Source organism: Macrobrachium nipponense, chromosome 19 (assembly GCF_015104395.2).
Source record: "Macrobrachium nipponense isolate FS-2020 chromosome 19, ASM1510439v2, whole genome shotgun sequence".
NCBI lineage: Eukaryota > Metazoa > Arthropoda > Malacostraca > Decapoda > Palaemonidae > Macrobrachium > Macrobrachium nipponense.
The window spans coordinates 40,684,296-40,701,215 of NC_061088.1; the positions used below are offsets into that span (position 1 = coordinate 40,684,296).

Consider the following 16,920-nt stretch of genomic DNA (forward strand, 5'->3'; position numbering starts at 1 on the left):
TGCTAAGAAGCTTTCAATAAGAGAGATATTGCAACCTTACAATGCTGTTTACTGTAGGTAACATTATTAAAGGATTCTATCGCAGCAGAACATTATATTATATAATGCTCTCATGCTTATGAAAGCATGGCTTATTAGAGTACCTGCTCAGGAGAAGATGGATGAGTCGGATGGGAAACATTCTCTTCGTGGCAGAAGTTGTTTCCCTGAATGAACTATACTACGTATATAAAAGTTTTTTCCTACTAAGAACGGAATTAACATGTGAAAGGATGTCGGGTACTATAAAGGCACAGATGTTCTGGCACATAACCTAAAAAGAATTAGAAGGAAGTGCCAGTCTGGCGCGAAGCGCCAACCTGGCGCAATGCGCCAGAAGCGCCAGCCTGGCGCAAAATTGTGCCAGAAGCAAGCCAGAAGCACCATCCAAGATATTTTCTCGTTTTAGCGAGTTATTAACCTAAGAGTCCAGTAGCCTCTCGGGAGGGGTCGCTTACAAGGAACAATGAAATGATTTATTTTAATCACTTAGGCCAATTCCACGACTCTCTCATATTGCAAAGAGCATCGAGAATACGCGTTAACAAAAGAGAACCTACTTGGAAAACAGAAAGGGAACGTAACGATCCTTAAGAGGTTCGATGCAAGATTTTGCATGTCCGTGAGAACCTTCTCGATCGACGATAATAACTGTTAACATATGTCTAACATTTATTGGAAAGAGTTGTGAGAACCTGCGGAAAGTCTTCTTCATAGATCTCTTAGCAAGGTAGAAGACGAACAGGCTTCCTTTAGACTGCTTCACCATTTTGCCGCGCAACCTAGAGAGGTAGCAATATACGCCATCTTTATTTTATAGAAAGGGGAATAAACTTTAGTCTTTTTTCCCATAAATATAAATTCTTTACAGAATTTAAGATAAAGGGCATCAAAGAAAGAGAGGATAATACTTTATGCCTCATTTTGGCCTTCGAGAGGTTGGATGCACAGAGGTCACGTTCTTCTCACAGCATGTTTTGGAAGTCTTTTCCAAGAGAGTCTGGATATTCTATCAGCATCTATTATAAATGGACCTTAACAACCTCTCCACTCTGAGTCTGTCTGCGTGCAGACTGACCAGAAGTGGACATGAATGAGAGGATTTTTTCAAGGTAAATTACAATAGTCATGGCCAAGACATAGAATTGCTGCAGATCGTGCTAGAGGGAATGAGGAAACTGTCCTCTTCCGATACCTCTGTGAACCACATGGCGGTTTTTTTTTCTCTTTCAGGGGGAAGAATACCTTTGTATTTATCTGCTATCAAAGAACGCAGTAAAAGGCTATACTCTGTCTCTACAAAGGGAATTGGAGATAGCAGAGGATTAAGATCTTCGAGATCAGATCTTATACGATACCTCAATATGACAAGAGTAGGATATCATGTACTTCTAATGGGATCTTTTTGTGGCCACAGATTCCATGTTCCGACAAGATGGAACTGCTCCTCATCAAACTTCTTTAAAAGGAGAAATTTTTATGAGGGAATTCTTTGTTTCTCTTGGTCCTAAACGACCAGAAGACAAGTAAATTTTTTGAGCATTGGAATCTCGCATCAGATTCTATGGAAACTAGGCAATGGGTTCTTGCCAGCATAGTATGTCTGGCAAAAGAACTAAAACCCCCTATTCCTGATTCAATGTTTTCAGATAGAGGTTTCGTTGTCCAGGCAGGGTACTTACGTTTTCATCTACAGTAGAATGGTTCAAACGTTTGCCTACAGAGTCTTTGGAATGCGATGACGGCTCGAAATGCTTCCCAGAAGGTGTTCAGAAGGATACATTAAAGAGCTAGAAATCAGGAGTCCTCCCAATTTCAGCTCGGAGTCTCCTTCGACTTCCAGGCTTCTTCCCTTCCTTCGGGCAATGATAGGGAAGATTCTGCAACGAGAAACCCCTTCAACATGTAAGAAGAGATCTCGTGAGCAACGAAAGTATTCAAGAAGGACCCTCCTCGGAGGAAGACTCTTATCTCTCGTACAGTTAGATATCCAATCGTCTACTGGATGTAGCTGACTACAATCACCTCCCCTTGCCGGAGAGGCCAAAGCTCAAAGGGGAAGAACTTCTTCCACCCTTCTCCAGTCCCCTGATAAACTATTGTGGATGTTCAGGACTTTTGGACAATGTAGCGCCAACCAGGTGCCATATGCCAAAACAGGCGTAAAAAATGCCAGAGGCAAACATTCCCAAGAACACTGTCATTGTCTGATGAGGAGAAAGAGCAGGCCTACAACTTGGCACAGATGCGCTAGAGGCGAAAAAATCGGACGGATAAGAGTGTCCGATGTGACATCGCCAGACTTCCTCGAGACTCTACCAAGCTTGAAACTCCAGCAAGTGGGGAGGAGCCAGCCAAGGGGCTAGGCGCCAGGCAGGTGCAAGGCACCAGGCAGGCGCGGAACAGGCGGAGGCAACCCCCAGAGGGCGCGAGGGGCCCAGCCAGGCCGCGAGGGGCCAGCCAGGCGAGGCGCCAGCCAGGCGCGAGGCGCCGCCAGGCGCGAGGCCCCGCCAGCAGCGGCGAGCCAGGCAGGCGCGAGCGAGGCGCCAGCCAGCGCCGAGAGGCGCCAGTCAGGCGCGAGGAGCCAGTCAGGCGCGAGGCGCCAGCCAGGCGCAAGCCAGGCTCTAGGCTTCATCCAGAAGAGATCCATTTCAAAGGAAGCCCTGGTCTTCTTCTTTGAAACAAATGTGATCGCTAAGCACTTCATGAATAACTTGATGATTCCTTCAAACAGCTGAGAATTAAAAGCGCTTGAAGTTCGAGCTTTTATGAATTCTTGTTAGTTCCATAACAATATGTCGTGAAGGACATATTAGCTGTAACTTACGGAAGATGCAACTCGGGAGTTGACTTCCCTTAGCACGAAGGAGGTCAAGTTGACCTACGAGAGATCCTTCTCTCTTGGTTATACGTGTCTACGGATACGTTGCTGGGATAGGGAGCCGCCACTGATCCTTAACTAAGTGAGTTAATTTTTATTTTAACATAGTGTTTTGTTCTTTGGGTTGTTTGAAAGGAGTTTGGGGATAACTCTTTTCAAATTAAGCACTAACCCTCGTGTTAGGATCAGGTGATCGGGATCGGTGTTGTGCTCCTTAATTATGCCACTAGGCATAAGTGTACTATTGTCATGTAAGTGGATAAGACCCCATTGACAAATGACCTTTAGATTCTGTCGAGTAAGTGGATAAGACCCCATTGACAGATCTACAAGAACTCTTAGCCATAGGTCACATCCTCGCTGAGGTTCTTGAGACGAAGCAGACTCCTAGCAATAGCTAGGAAGTCAACCCTTCGTCTAAACACATAGGAACCAAGGTTTTATTTATTTATTACCTACAACGTATGTTGTTTACCTGTCTAATCAGTTACTAGCTGTCTCTTACCCTCCACCAAAGGGTGCCAATCAGCTAAGTATATATCTGTCAGGGAATTTGAATGTATGAAAATGATATTGTTATGATACAATAAAGTTTCATACATACAAGCAGTCCCCGGGTTACGACGGAGGTTCCGTTCTTGAGACGAGTTGTAAGCCGAAAATCGTCGTAAGCCGGAACCTCACCAAAAATCCTAGGAAAACCTTACTTTTAATGCTTTAGGTGCATTCAAAACTATGCTAACTGCATACTTATTGCATTTTGCATCAAAATAACCTTCAAATATTAATTATTTTGCATTTTTGGTGTCACATGTCTTCTGCCAGATGAGCGTTGTAGGCGTCGTAACCCTGGAACATGCGTCGTAACCCAGGAAATAATTTCTGATGAATATAATTGAAAAGCACCTTAACCTTAGAACGTTGTAAGCCGAACCCGTTGTAACCCGGGGACTGCCTGTACTTACCTGGCAGATATTTACGATAAATGGCCCACCCAGCCTCCCCGCAGGAGACAGGTGGAAGAGAAAAATCTGGTTCTAGAAGGTAATGATTCCTATTCCTGCCACCCAGCGGCAGGACGGTAGATCACCTGACCTACCTACCTGTAGCGTGTGCCGCGAAATTCGAATTTCTGTCGGGGAAGACGGAGTCTTAGCTAAGTATATATCTGCCAGGTAAGTATGTATGAAACTTTATTGTATCATAACAAAATCATTTTTTTCATAATAAAACTAAGTTTTATATATACTTATCAAGTAATTACTGAATTGGAGCCTGCCCTCCTCCCCTCACGTGGACATCGGGGCAATAATGGCTGAGGTCTGTCAGGTCGCTCTGCTCTTTACCCCGAAAGTGGGCAGAGTTTTATGTCACCTACACTAGATAGCTGAATAGTTACTACAAATTTTGAATTTTGTTCATGAAACTTACCTGTCAGATATATATATAGCTGTATTTTCCGAAGTTCGACAAAATTTTAAAAACTTACGACACACGTAGTGGGAGTCAGGTGATTAGTGCCGATTCCCGCCGCTGGGAGGCGGGTATCAGGAACCATTCCCATTTTCTATTCATATTTTTTCTGTCACCGGTGTTGTAAACAACTGTTTGCAGCACCTCCGTCTGGATTTTGGAAACTTTAGCTACTTGAGTATCCCTTTTTGGTTTTATGGTTATCTGACTTTGGATCGGTGGCTAGGCACACGTTATTTCTGGATTTAATTGATTGTGGCTTGGATTTCTCTTTGATTTAAGATGTCTGGTACTAGTTCCGCTAGCGCTAGGTTTTGCTCTAGGAGTGAGTGTAGAGGTAGGCTACTGAAAGCTTCAGTAGACCCACATACATTGTGTAAAAGTTGCAGGGAGCATGATTGTGTGTATGAGGACCACTGCAAGGAGTGTGCATGTCTTTCAGATTCTGAGTGGAAGGCGTATGAGACCTATCTTAGAAAGCTTGAACGTGATAGGTTAAGGAGGTCTTCCTCCAGGAGTGTTTCAGGTAAACAAGAAGGTAATGTTTCTCCTATTAACCCTCCTTCTGTAGTTACTGCTCCTAACCCTGTAGTGTTGCCTTCAGGCCCTGAAACAGTGTTTGTAGAGGGTAATACCCTTTCTCTGATTTTGGAATCGATTCGTAACTTAGAGTCGAAAGTGCTTGCTTTAGAGAGCAAAAGTGAAGTGACTAAGTGCAGTGACAGTGCCCCTTGTGTAGTGGAGGGTGCGTCAGATCGGCCTCATTTCGCCTCTAGGCCGGGACCTCTGCTGGACTCCCAGGTTTCAGGGAGAGAGCATGTCGAAAGCCAAAGGAGGGTTATGAGGAACCCCCACCAATCTGACGTGCCTTCGGCAGTATCTGATGACGCTACCCAGACTGCCAAGGAGCGTGCGCGGGCATGCCTCCTCAAGGAGTGCTTTTCTTTGTCAGAGGCTTCCTCCCTGCGTAAGGGGTGGAGCTCTCATTCAGTGTCACGCCCGCTGAAAAGGAGCGTTTGTGATCGGGACGCTTCAAGTCCAAGTTGTTCGCCCAAACGTCGATCTTCGCCTGATAGTGTCATCGCAGCTTTCCCGCTGCAGAAGAGGAGTAAAGAGTCATCGGACGTTGACTCTTTTGAGCGCCCCAGTCGCTCTAGAGTGCGTGAAGAGGCGGTTCCTGTGAGAAGGAAGAAGGCGTCCCCTCGCCCCTCGCCTTCTCATAGGATCAGCCCCTCCCCTGAAAAGGAGTCTTCACCGACCCAGAGGATTCTTCGATCATTGCAGCAGCAGCTTGCTGATGTTCTTGCTTCAAGAGAGACGCACCCACATCGTCTCAGGAAGGATGACAGACTGCCAGTGAAGAGGTCGAGACAGTCTCCCTCTCCTTCTCCTCGCTCGTTTCTCTCTCCCTTTTCGTCTCCCTCTAGAGTTCGTACTGCTCCCCAGCGGCTCTCTAGAGGACGTGATGAGCTTGTTTCTCGCTCTTCTCGGGAAGCGGTATTACCCACTCTTATGATTTCGGAACAGGTGCAGCGTGAACCTGATGCTCGGTCGGACGCCAGGCGAGCGCCAGATACAACCAGGAGTGCACCTGTGGACGCTAAGCGCACACCAGTGGACGCCGAGCGCGCTTCAGCGGAAGTCAAACGCACGCCAGTGGACGCCAAGCGCGCGCCAGCGGACGCCAGACGTGTGAGAGTGGACGCCAAACGCGCGCCAGTGGATGCCAGACTCGCGCCAGCAGATGCCCAGGTAGATGCGGACGCAGTACCTCATCGCCGCCCTCTCTTTTTAGAGGATTCTTTTCAAGTGTCTTCGTGTCTTAAGGAGACGCACATAGTTCCCGTCTCTTCTTCTCCAGTTCAAGAGTCAGCGGTTCCTTCGACGTCTCAACGTTCCGCTCACGTATCATCTTTACTTCCTCCTACTTCTCCTGTAACGGAAGAGGAAGCTAGTGATGCTTCAGTCGAAGCTGACGAGGAACAGCCGATGGCTCCTGTCTCTACAGACTACCAAGTCCTGACTCGTCTTCTTCAATCTGAGTTTGGGGACACCTTTTATCTTGAAGGTCCGCGCACTCCCCCATCTCAACTTTCTTCCTCCAAGGCTAGCAAGGTCTCGGGCTTTGTGAAGATGAAGAAGTCACTTTCCACGAAGAGGGCGTTACGCAAGGTCCATGACTGGATGGAGAGAAGGAAGGCTTCAAGAAAGACCTCGTTCGCTCTTCCGCCTTCAAGACTTAGCGGGAAAGCGGGCATGTGGTACGAGACGGGAGAAGACGTTTATACAGTGGTCCCCCCGTATTTGCGGGGGATGCGTACCAGACCCCCCCCGCGAATAGTTAGAATCCGCGAACGTTTGGAACCCCTATAAAAACGCTAAAAACAGCCTATTTTGTTAGTTAAAACTTAAGAAAAAGCACTAAAAATTTTCATACTTGATTTTTTTAATAGTTTTATCACAAAAAGTGCATTTTATGATGAAATTGATAACAAAAACCAGGAATTTGTGGATATTTCTTATAAAAAGATACCGCGAATTCCGCGAATAATGCAAGGAAACGTTCCCGAGAGAAATCCGCGAATGTGTGAGTCCGCGAATCCGGAGAACGCGAAACCGGGGGTCCACTGTATTAGACTTCCTGCTTCTGCACAGGGGGACTTTGGGAGTATCGTAGATGCCTCGAGGAGGTCCCTCCTGTCCTCGTCGAAAGTCGCCTGGTCTCCTAACAAAATGGACTACCACCTTAAAGGCCTCTTCAGGACGTTACGAGGTCTTCAACTTTCTTGATTGGTGTCTCGGAGTGCTAGATGCCAGGTCTAGGAGTTACGATTCCATTAGCCTGGGGGAGCTGTCCAGTGTATTGTCTTGCATGGACAAGGCCGTCAGGGATGGTTCAGAGGAGTTGACAGCTCATTTCTGCAGGGGGCTCTTAAAGAAGAGATCCCTTTTCTGTAACTTCGCTGCAAAATCTGTCTCGCCATCGCAAAAGGCAGATTTGCTCTTCGCTCCTTTTTCGGACCATCTCTTCCCTCAGGCTATGGTAAAGGACATCGCTGCCAGCCTTCAAGAGAAAGCAACTCAAAATCTTTTAGCCCAATCATCTAGGAGACCTGCGGGCCCTTCGTCTTCAGGAGTCTCGAGTGCTAAGAAGTTAAAGCCCTTTCGGGGTGGATCTTCCTCGAGACCAGCCGCTTGAGGAAGAGGCACTTCCAGAGGCAAAGCCCCCGCTCTTTCGAAGAGCAAAAAGTGATTTGGAAGTCCTTCAGTCGCCGGTAGGAGCCAGGCTTCAACTCTTCACGCAAGCCTGGGAAGAGAGAGGTGCCGACGCTTGGTCGGTGGACATCGTAAGGAAGGGTTACCGAATCCCGTTCATAAAGTCACCCCCGCTGTCTTCGACACCCAGGGATTTGTCTCCCTCTTATCGAGGGGAGAAGCAACAAGTGCTTTATGATCTGCTCGATCAGATGATCGTAAAACAAGCGGTGGAACAGGTCTTTGACCTGGATTCTCCGGGTTTTTACAACCGACTGTTCCTGGTGCCGAAACAGTCAGGAGGGTGGCGACCCGTCCTAGATGTCAGCATTGTCATCAAGCAGAGGTTCAAGATGGAGACGCCTCAGTCAGTGCTTGCAGCCTTAAGACCGGGGGATTGGATGGTGTCACTAGATCTACAGGACGCGTATTTTCATGTCCCCATCCATCCCCAGTCAAGGAAGTACCTGCGGTTTGTCCTGAAGGGGAAGGTATTCCAATTCAGGGCACTCTGCTTCGGTTTAAGCACGACGCCGATGGTGTTCACCATCTTTATGAAGAACGTTGCAAGGTGGCTCCATCTTGCAAAGATCAGGATCTCTCTCTACCTGGACGACTGGCTTATTCGAGCCTCATCGAAAGACCGGTGTCTGGAGGACCTTCACACGACCTTGTCGTTAGCAAAGTCCCTGGGGCTTCTGGTAAACCTCGAAAAGTCACATCTGACCCCTTCTCAATCCTTAGTCTATCTGGGGATTCAGATGGACTCAGTGGCTTTTCGGTCTTTTCCGTCCCAGGGGCGACAACTTCAATGCCTAAGCAAAGTGTCAACCTTTCTGGGGAAGGAAATATGCTCGGTGAGGGAATGGATGAGTCTGCTTGGGACCATTTCCTCACTGGAGAAGTTTGTTTCCCTGGGGAGGTTGCACCTCAGACCACTTCAGTTCTTCCTGTCGAACAACTGGAAGCGCGAGAACGACCTAGAAGCGATCTTGTTGTTGACAGAAGAGGTGAAAGAACACCTAAGATGGTGGTCAGATCCGCGGAAGCTTGCAGAAGGACTTTCGCTCAAGCTTCGGAACCCCGACCTAGTGTTGTTCTTTGACGCGTCTTCCACGGGGTGGGGAGCAACACTAGGGGGTAAGGAGGTGTCAGGCACCTGGAGAGGGGAACAGGTGTCTTGGCACATAAATCTCAAGGAACTGGCAGCAATTCATCTTGCGCTCCAGTGCTTTCAAGAAGAAGTCTCCAACAAAGTGGTGCAGATCAACTCAGACAACACCACAGCCCTGGCATACCTCAGGAAACAGGGAGGAACCCACTCTCGGTCCCTGTTCATCCTTGCGAAGGAAATCCTGTTGTGGGCGAGGTCACAAGACGTCACTATCCTGACAAGGTTTGTATCAGGAGTGGAAAACGTTCGAGTAGACCTCAGTCGGCAAGGTCAGCTACTGCCGACGGAATGGACCTTCCATCGGGACGTATGCCAGAGGCTGTGGAAGTTGTGGGGATGTCCTCTTGTGGACATATTCGCAACTTCCAGAACAAGGAGACTTCCGATGTACTGCTCACCGGTTCTGGACCTGGGAGCAGTAGCAGTAGACGCCCTTCTTTGGGACTGGTCGGGACTAGACCTATACGCCTTTCCCCCGTTCAAGATCCTAGGGGAGGTAATGAGGAAATTCGCGGCATCAGAGGGTGCGAGGATGACCCTCATCGCCCCCTTCTGGCCGGCGACCGACTGGTTCACAGAGGTAATGTCCTTCCTGATAGACTTCCCGAGGACTCTGCCCCTAAGGAAAGATCTACTCAAACAGCCCCACTTCGAGAGGTACCACAAAAACCTCCCCGCTCTGAGTCTGACTGCGTTCAGACTATCCAGAAGTTGGCCAGAGCGAGGGGTTTTTCAAGATCTGTGGCAAAGGCGATCACCACTGCAAGGAGACCTTCCTCGATTGCAGTGTACCAATCCAAGTGGGCTGTTTTCAGAAGTTGGTGCAGAAAGAAGGGCATTTCCTCCACCTCAACCTCTGTGAGCCAGATAGCGGACTTCCTTCTTTACTTGAGGGAAGAAGTGAAATTAGCAGTACCTACGATAAAGGGCTACAGGAGCGTGCTTTCCGTAGTCTTCAGACATAGAGGACTGGACTGGGCAAATGACAGAGACCTTCATGATCTCCTCAGATCTTTTGAGACTTCGAAGGTTCCTCAGCCTAAAGTACCATCGTGGAACTTAGACTTGGTTCTTAAGTTCCTGATGTCAAGCCAGTTCGAACCGCTCCACTCAGCTTCGCTTAGGAACCTGACGAGAAAGACCCTTTTCCTAACTGCTCTGGCGACGGCGAAGAGAGTTAGTGAGATCCAGGTTATAAGCAAACAGATTGGGTTTAAGGATCACAGTGCTGTATGTTCTTTGAGCCCTACGTTCTTAGCAAAGAACGAAAACCCTTCCAACCCTTGGCCGAAGACGTTTGAAATCAAGGGTTTGACAGAGATCGTGGGACGTGAACCAGAGAGAGTCCTGTGCCCTGTCAGGGCTCTCAAATTCTATTTGGAAAGAACTAAGAACTGCAGAGGCCCTTCTGATAACTTGTGGTGCTCTGTGAAGAAACCAGATCTTCCCATGTCGAAGAACGCACTGGCGTTCTTCTTGAGGAGCACTATTAAAGAAGCCCATGCCACATGCAGTGATAGTGACTTGAAACTTCTAAAAGTGAACGTCCACGAGGTAAGGGCTATCGCGACCTCGGTAGCTTTTCACAAAAATATGGCACTCAGTGACACTTTGAGTGCCACATATTGGCAAAGCAATTCGGTGTTCGCTTCACACTACCTGCGGGAGGTGAAAGCAACATACGAACATTGCTACTCGCTAGGACCATACGTTGCTGCAGACACTGTTTTGGGGGCAGGAGGTAGCACTCATCCTATCCTTTAGTGTTTAGGTGAGTTTTTAATATTGTGCGTTTTTTGGTTGTGGGGTCGACCGCCTGGGGCGGATCTCCCTTCCTTTAGTCTAGTCTAGTGGGATACTTTTGGTAGACTGGGCCAGGTGGTTGTTTTTACTTCGTTGCCCTCATTGTATGGTCAATGGTCTAGTCACATCGTGGTCACGCCCCCGTTGACAGGTCATCTGGAGTGCACCAGCTATATAGGTCTCTACCTCGCTGGCAACTCTAGTAAGCAGAAGCAGACTTGGGTGACAGAATCACGAAGTCAGCTATGCTAACAGGTAAGGAACCAAGATATCAATTATCTGCATGTATATGTTTCCTAAATCTTCTATGTATTCTGTCTCGTCCCACCACCAAAGGTGGGATTCAGCTATATATATATCTGACAGGTAAGTTTCATGAACAAAATGATATTGTAATGATACAATTAAGTTTGTTCATACTTACCTGGCAGATATATATATTTTAAGTACCCACCCACCTCCCCTCAGGAGACTGGAAATAAAAAATATGAATAGAAAATGGGAATGGTTCCTGATACCCGCCTCCCAGCGGCGGGAATGGGTACTAATCCCCTGACTCCCACTACATGTCGTAAGTTTTTAAAATTCTGTCGGACTTCGGAAAATACAGCTATATATATATCTGCCAGATAAGTATGAACAAACTTAATTGTATCATTTCAATATCATTTTTAGGCTGCTTTGGGAAAAACTGTACCTTGTAATTTCTTGGTAAGTATATATAAAACATAATTTTATTACAAAAATGTCATACATATTACTTTGTTCAGGATGAACTCCTACCCTCCAGTGGTGCCTTAACAAGGAAGAAACATTACTGCTTTTGTAGTTATCATAGGAGATCCACCTCGATATACTGTACATTTGACCTTCAGTTTATGAGGATCTTAAGTTTGTTAGAACTGGGTCTAACAGTGATGATGAAATTTAACATTAGGCTTGTACTTCTCTCAACCATGTCTGCTATTTAAATTTTATGTGTGAGGAGGAATGGTGACCAGCCTCATTCTCCTTAATTTTCAATTTAGAGTTTCAATCTGTCATAAACTGTATCAGCATAGAATCAATCATAACAGAGCAAGAAGAAAAATAAGTACTGTACTGGCAGAAGTGATAGAGGCTTAGCTAATTTGTTAAGTTATTGTTGTTATTATTGTAAAATATAGTTTAACAAGTGACTTACCTGTGACTAATGACCATCAGATGTTGTTTATTATGTTGAGAATAATTAATAAGTACCTTAAATTTTAACCAACATTTGCCATACTAGGCATTTCAAAATAAGTAAAGCAAGATACAGGCAGTCCGGTTTTATGGGGCTTGTCTAGCATTGAAAATCTGCCATTTTCAGCGCCAAAATGTGCAGACTTCCATTCATTGGCACCGATAATAGAGTATTACTATTAGCATACCTAACATTGGTGCTATTAACCGGTCATCAGTGCCGTAATCCCGTTATCGGCATCAATTTCCAATTATCAGTGATTTTCACTTATTAAGCCGTTGGAACGGAACCCCCACCGATAACCGGGGACTGCCTGTATTTTTATTTTCAGAATAAGAAAATTAGTTTTATATTCTGTTTTTCCGTATCATAATTTTTATTTTGTTAACTACTGCTCCTCTTGACAGGTCGAATTAGAGGAGTCACCAGAAACATGTCGGATGTCAGTGAATGATCTCTCAGGGATGGTTGCTTCTCTGCCCAGCATTATCGATGAAAATTTGATAACGAAGGTTATTGAAACTATACATCAGACAGTCAGTAGGACACGAAGGGCAATTGGAATGCGAACCTGTCTTGAAGTTCTTTTGCAGCCACATGTTCAGAGATTAGACTTGAGTGGACTTTTCTTCAACATGAGACTTCCTGGTAACACAAATTTTGTCATAAGGAATGTAGTGAGTGAACGCATTGGAAAAATGAAGAATTTGACAGTTTTAAATATGGTGAGCAAGTGCAATGATGAAATCTTGAATATCATCAGCAAACAGTGCCCTTGTATTTTGGAGGTTATTGTGTCTATATCTGACCTTGTCACAGATGCAGGTCTGATAGACCTAGTGAATGGTTGCCCCAAGCTAGAAAAACTGGGGATATACAAATGTTGGGAAGTGACTTCAGAAGGCATTGCATATACATTGCTACATGGCCACAACCTTGAAAAGCTGCAGTGTGATCAGTTAGGAGCTGTTATGATAAGCAAGCTAAGAAGATCTGATACTACTTTTAAGCTAACACACTTTGAACAAACTCACGTAAGTCAGTGGCTTTGGTGTCTTTTAAAAATGGTAGTCAGTCTTGGGGGCTTTGCACATGGGTGTTGCTTTTTCATTCATCATGAATTCCTGTGACCTCTAATACATGAAAAGTCATTGGGACCTAAAAATTATTTTGTTCATGAAGCTTACCTGCCAGATATATATATAGCTGTATTTTCCGAAGTCCAACAGAATTTCAAAACTCCTGGCACACGCAGTGGTCGGCCAGGTGGTAGTACCCATTCCCGCTGCTGGGAGGCGGGTGTCAGGAACCATTCCCATTTTCTATTCAGATTTTCTCTGTCGCCGGTACTGTCAACACTTTTTTTCAGCACCTCTGTCATTGGATTTTGGAACTTCTCTGGCTACTTGAGTATCCCGATTGATTTTTGGTTATTTGATTTGGATCGGTGGTTAGGCATACGCTAATTGTGGATTATTTTGAATTTGGCTTGATTTTTCCTTAAACTTAAGATGTCTGGATCTAGTTCGACTAACGCCAGAGTATGTTGTGTGGAAGAATGCAAGGTGAGGCTACCGAAAGCTTCGGTAGACCCCCACGCTGTGTGCGCGAATTGTAGGAAACATGTTTGTATGTTTGATGATCGCTGCAAGGAGTGTGAAAGTATGTCTGATTCTGCGTGGAAGGCGTATGAATCATATGTATGTAAACTAGAACGAGATAGGGTAAGGAGGTCTTCCTCTAGGAGTGTAACGCCAGTTACACATCCAGTAGAATTTATCCCTCCAAAACCTGTGATGCCTTTGGGCCCTACATTAGTGTTTGTGGAGGGTAATACCCTATCAATGATTCTTGAATTTTTGCGTAGCCTGGAATCAAAAGTGCTCGCATTAGAAGGTGTTAATAGTGCAGTGGTGTGTAGTGATAATGCCCCGAGTGTTGCAGAAGGGGGGTCAGACAACCGATCTGATGTCCCTTCGGCAAGACCTGGGGGCGCTTCCCAGGCTTCCAAAGTTCGTAAACGGATCTTGAAAGAGTGTTTTTCGTCATCAGAAATGTCCTCCCAGCGCAGCGGTTGGAGCTTTTGGAAGCGATCGCGCCCTCTGAAGAGAACAAAGACGCTAGATGTCACACAGGCGGCCGTCGTCTCTGATTCCTCAGAGGAGGACGGTGCACATCCGTTAGCTCCTTCGGTTTTGCGGTCGTCTCCAGAACAATTTGAAGACTTTCCGCCGCAAAAGAGAGCAACAAAAGAGAGCAAAGATGCAAGATGTCGCACATGCGGCCGTCACCTTTGGTCTCAGGGAGAAGGACGCTTCACGTCCTTTCTCTTCTGCTGTTTTGCGATCGTCGCCGGAGAGGATGTCTTTTGATGACAATGCTTTTGAGCACCCTGGTTGCGCTAAGGATATACCTGTGGCAGCCCATGTGAGGAGGAGGACTTCCCCTCGCCCCTCGTCTTCTCACAGGATCAGCCCTAAATCGAAGAGGATTGAGGCTTTGCTACATCAACTTGCCTCGTTGGTTGCAGAGAAAGAGGAAAAGCCACGTCACAGGAGGAAGGATGATAAGCTGCCAGTCAAGAGATCCAGGCAGTCTCCTTCTCCTTCTCCTCGCGCCGCTCTTTCCCCTATTACTTCGCCTTCGAGATTTCGTGCACGAGGGTCTGGAGAGCACGACGTTAAGGCGACAGCGAGGCTTGACGCCAGGCCTGATGCTCGGCTGGGCGCTCGGCTGGACGCCGGGCGGGACGCTCGGCTGGATGCCAAGCGTGACGCTCGGCAGAACGCTCGGCTGGACGCACAACGTAATGCTTCTTCAGACATTCGCCAAGATTCAGAGGATAGTAATGAATCTCATGAAGGAGACTTATCGGAGGAAATAACTGAAGAACAATCTTCTACACCAGTGTCTTCAGATTACCAGGTCTTGGTTCGATTGCTTCGAGCCTCTTTTGAAGAAAAGTTTAAACCTGAGGCCCCTCAGTCGCCTCCTTCGCAATTGTTATCGTCGAAGGCCATCAAGACTCCAGGATTGTTGAAGATGGCGACTTCATTCTCAACAAAAAGGGCTTTTAAGAAAATTCAGAATTGGATGGAGTCAAGGAAAGCCCGAAACAAGAAAGCTTTCGCCCTGCCCCCTTCAAGACTGACAGGCAAGGCAGGTCTTTGGTACGAGACAGGGGAGGAGATAGGTTTTAGAGCTCCCTCTTCGTCCCAAGGTGACTTCGCCACCTTGGTAGATGCACCGAAGAGATCCCTTTTGTTGACGGCGAAAGTGCCCTGGACCCTTTCTGAGATAGACCATCATCTTAAGGGACTCTTCCGTACGATCGAAGTCTTCAATTTTTTGGACTGGTGTTTAGGGGTCTTGGATAACCGGTCGCGTAGTCCTGATTCGATTAGCCTGGAGGAGCTGTCTAGCGTGCTTGCATGCATGGACAAGGCCGTCAGGGATGGTTCGGAGGAGTTGGCCTCTCACTTCTGCACTTCAATTTTGAAGTAGAGAGCGACCTACTGTGGTTTTACTGCAAAGGCGGTCTCTATCTCTCTATGCTCCTCTTTCGAGCCATCTCTTTCCCCAGGCTATGGTCAAAGATCTGGCTGTCAGTCTACAGGAAAAGGCTACCCAAGACCTCCTAGCTCAGTCTGCGAAACGTACGGTTGTTTCTTCGACGTCTGCACGGACACAAGCTTTCAAGAAGCAAAAGCCCTTTCGAGGAGGAGTTTCATAGAGAACACCTTCTCGAGGAAGTACACGTTCCAGAGGCAGAGTCTCTGCTAAACTCAGAGGTAAAAAATGAACCAGCGATCCTTCAGCCACCAGTAGGAGCCAGGCTTCGACTATTCTCAAAAGCTTGGATAGAGAGGAATGAGGACAGCTGGTCGCTCAACATCATCAAGCGGGGGTACAAGATTCCTTTCTTGAAGCCTCCCCCACTGTGCACGACACCCAAGGATTTATCCCCTATTTACCATCAGGAGAAGCAACAGATCCTTTACGATCTGCTCGAGCAGATGCTCGAAAAGAGAGCGGTGGAACAGGTTGTAGACCTAGAATCCCCAGGCTTCTACAACAGGATATTCCTGGTGCCGAAACAGTCGGGAGGTTGGCGACCAGTCTTAGATGTAAGCAGTCTGAATCGGTTCATACAGAAGCAGAAATTCAAGATGGAGACACCTCAGTCAGTTCTTGGGACCTTAAGACCAAATGATTGGATGGTGTCATTAGACCTTCAAGACGCATATTTTCACGTCCCCATCCATCCACAGTCGATGAAGTATCTTCGGTTTGTCCTAAAAGGGACAGTTTATCAATTCAGGGCGCTTTATTCGGATTGAGCACGGCCCCTATGGTCTTCACGACTTTAATAAAAAACGTGGTGAGGTGGCTTCATCTTGCGAATATCAGAGTCTCTATGTACCTGGACGACTGGCTCGTTCGTGCCTCCACTCAAACGCGGTGTCTTGGAAAGAAACACCTCTTAGATATGCACTTGCATCTCCTTTAGCAAAGTCTATGAAGCTTTTGGCTTCCTGTAATTGTACAGATGGGTCTGTGATGCTTTTTGCATTTAAATGAGCGTCTACAGATGAGATCCATGCCTCAACGTTTTGAGGCAGGAACCCATTGATCCGACCTTGAAAAGGGACAATTGCTGACGAGCGTCACAACGTTCGGGTTGCCAGCCGCAGTAGTTGCCATGTTAACTTTTACTTTTTTCTTATCACTCCTATTCCTTGCGGTTCTATCAAAATATCTATAAGAGTACACTCGACCACTACGTAAACGCATATGCAATATACAGTATAAATGTGTTGCAAGTAATAGGAAAATCCCCCCCCCCCCTCCCCCCCCCAAAAGATACTATTAATACAGATAATTTGATAAAGATATTATACGGAGAATTCCTGGAAGAAAAAGTGATTAGCAACAACGAGAAAAAAAGGTCTGCGGGGGAGAACTCGTAGTTGAAGATTGATTCCTGTAATGAATGAAGATTAAGACTAAATAACTCACCCCCAGAATACTGGACGATCGACTCTTGATGAACAACACTTCACTGAGAAA

At 46.6% G+C, this 16,920-nt stretch overlaps 1 protein-coding gene across 1 annotated transcript in view; it reads left to right on the forward strand.

Moving 5' to 3' along the window:
- The window catches only part of LOC135216671 (uncharacterized), a 180,705-nt gene that overhangs the window by 33,180 nt on the left and 130,605 nt on the right, over positions 1–16,920 (forward strand). Inside the window, exon 2 of the mRNA XM_064252068.1 lies at positions 12,258–12,884. Coding sequence (XP_064108138.1) covers positions 12,291–12,884 — 594 coding nt within the window. The 5' untranslated portion in view covers positions 12,258–12,290. The remainder of the gene's footprint in view (positions 1–12,257; positions 12,885–16,920) is intronic.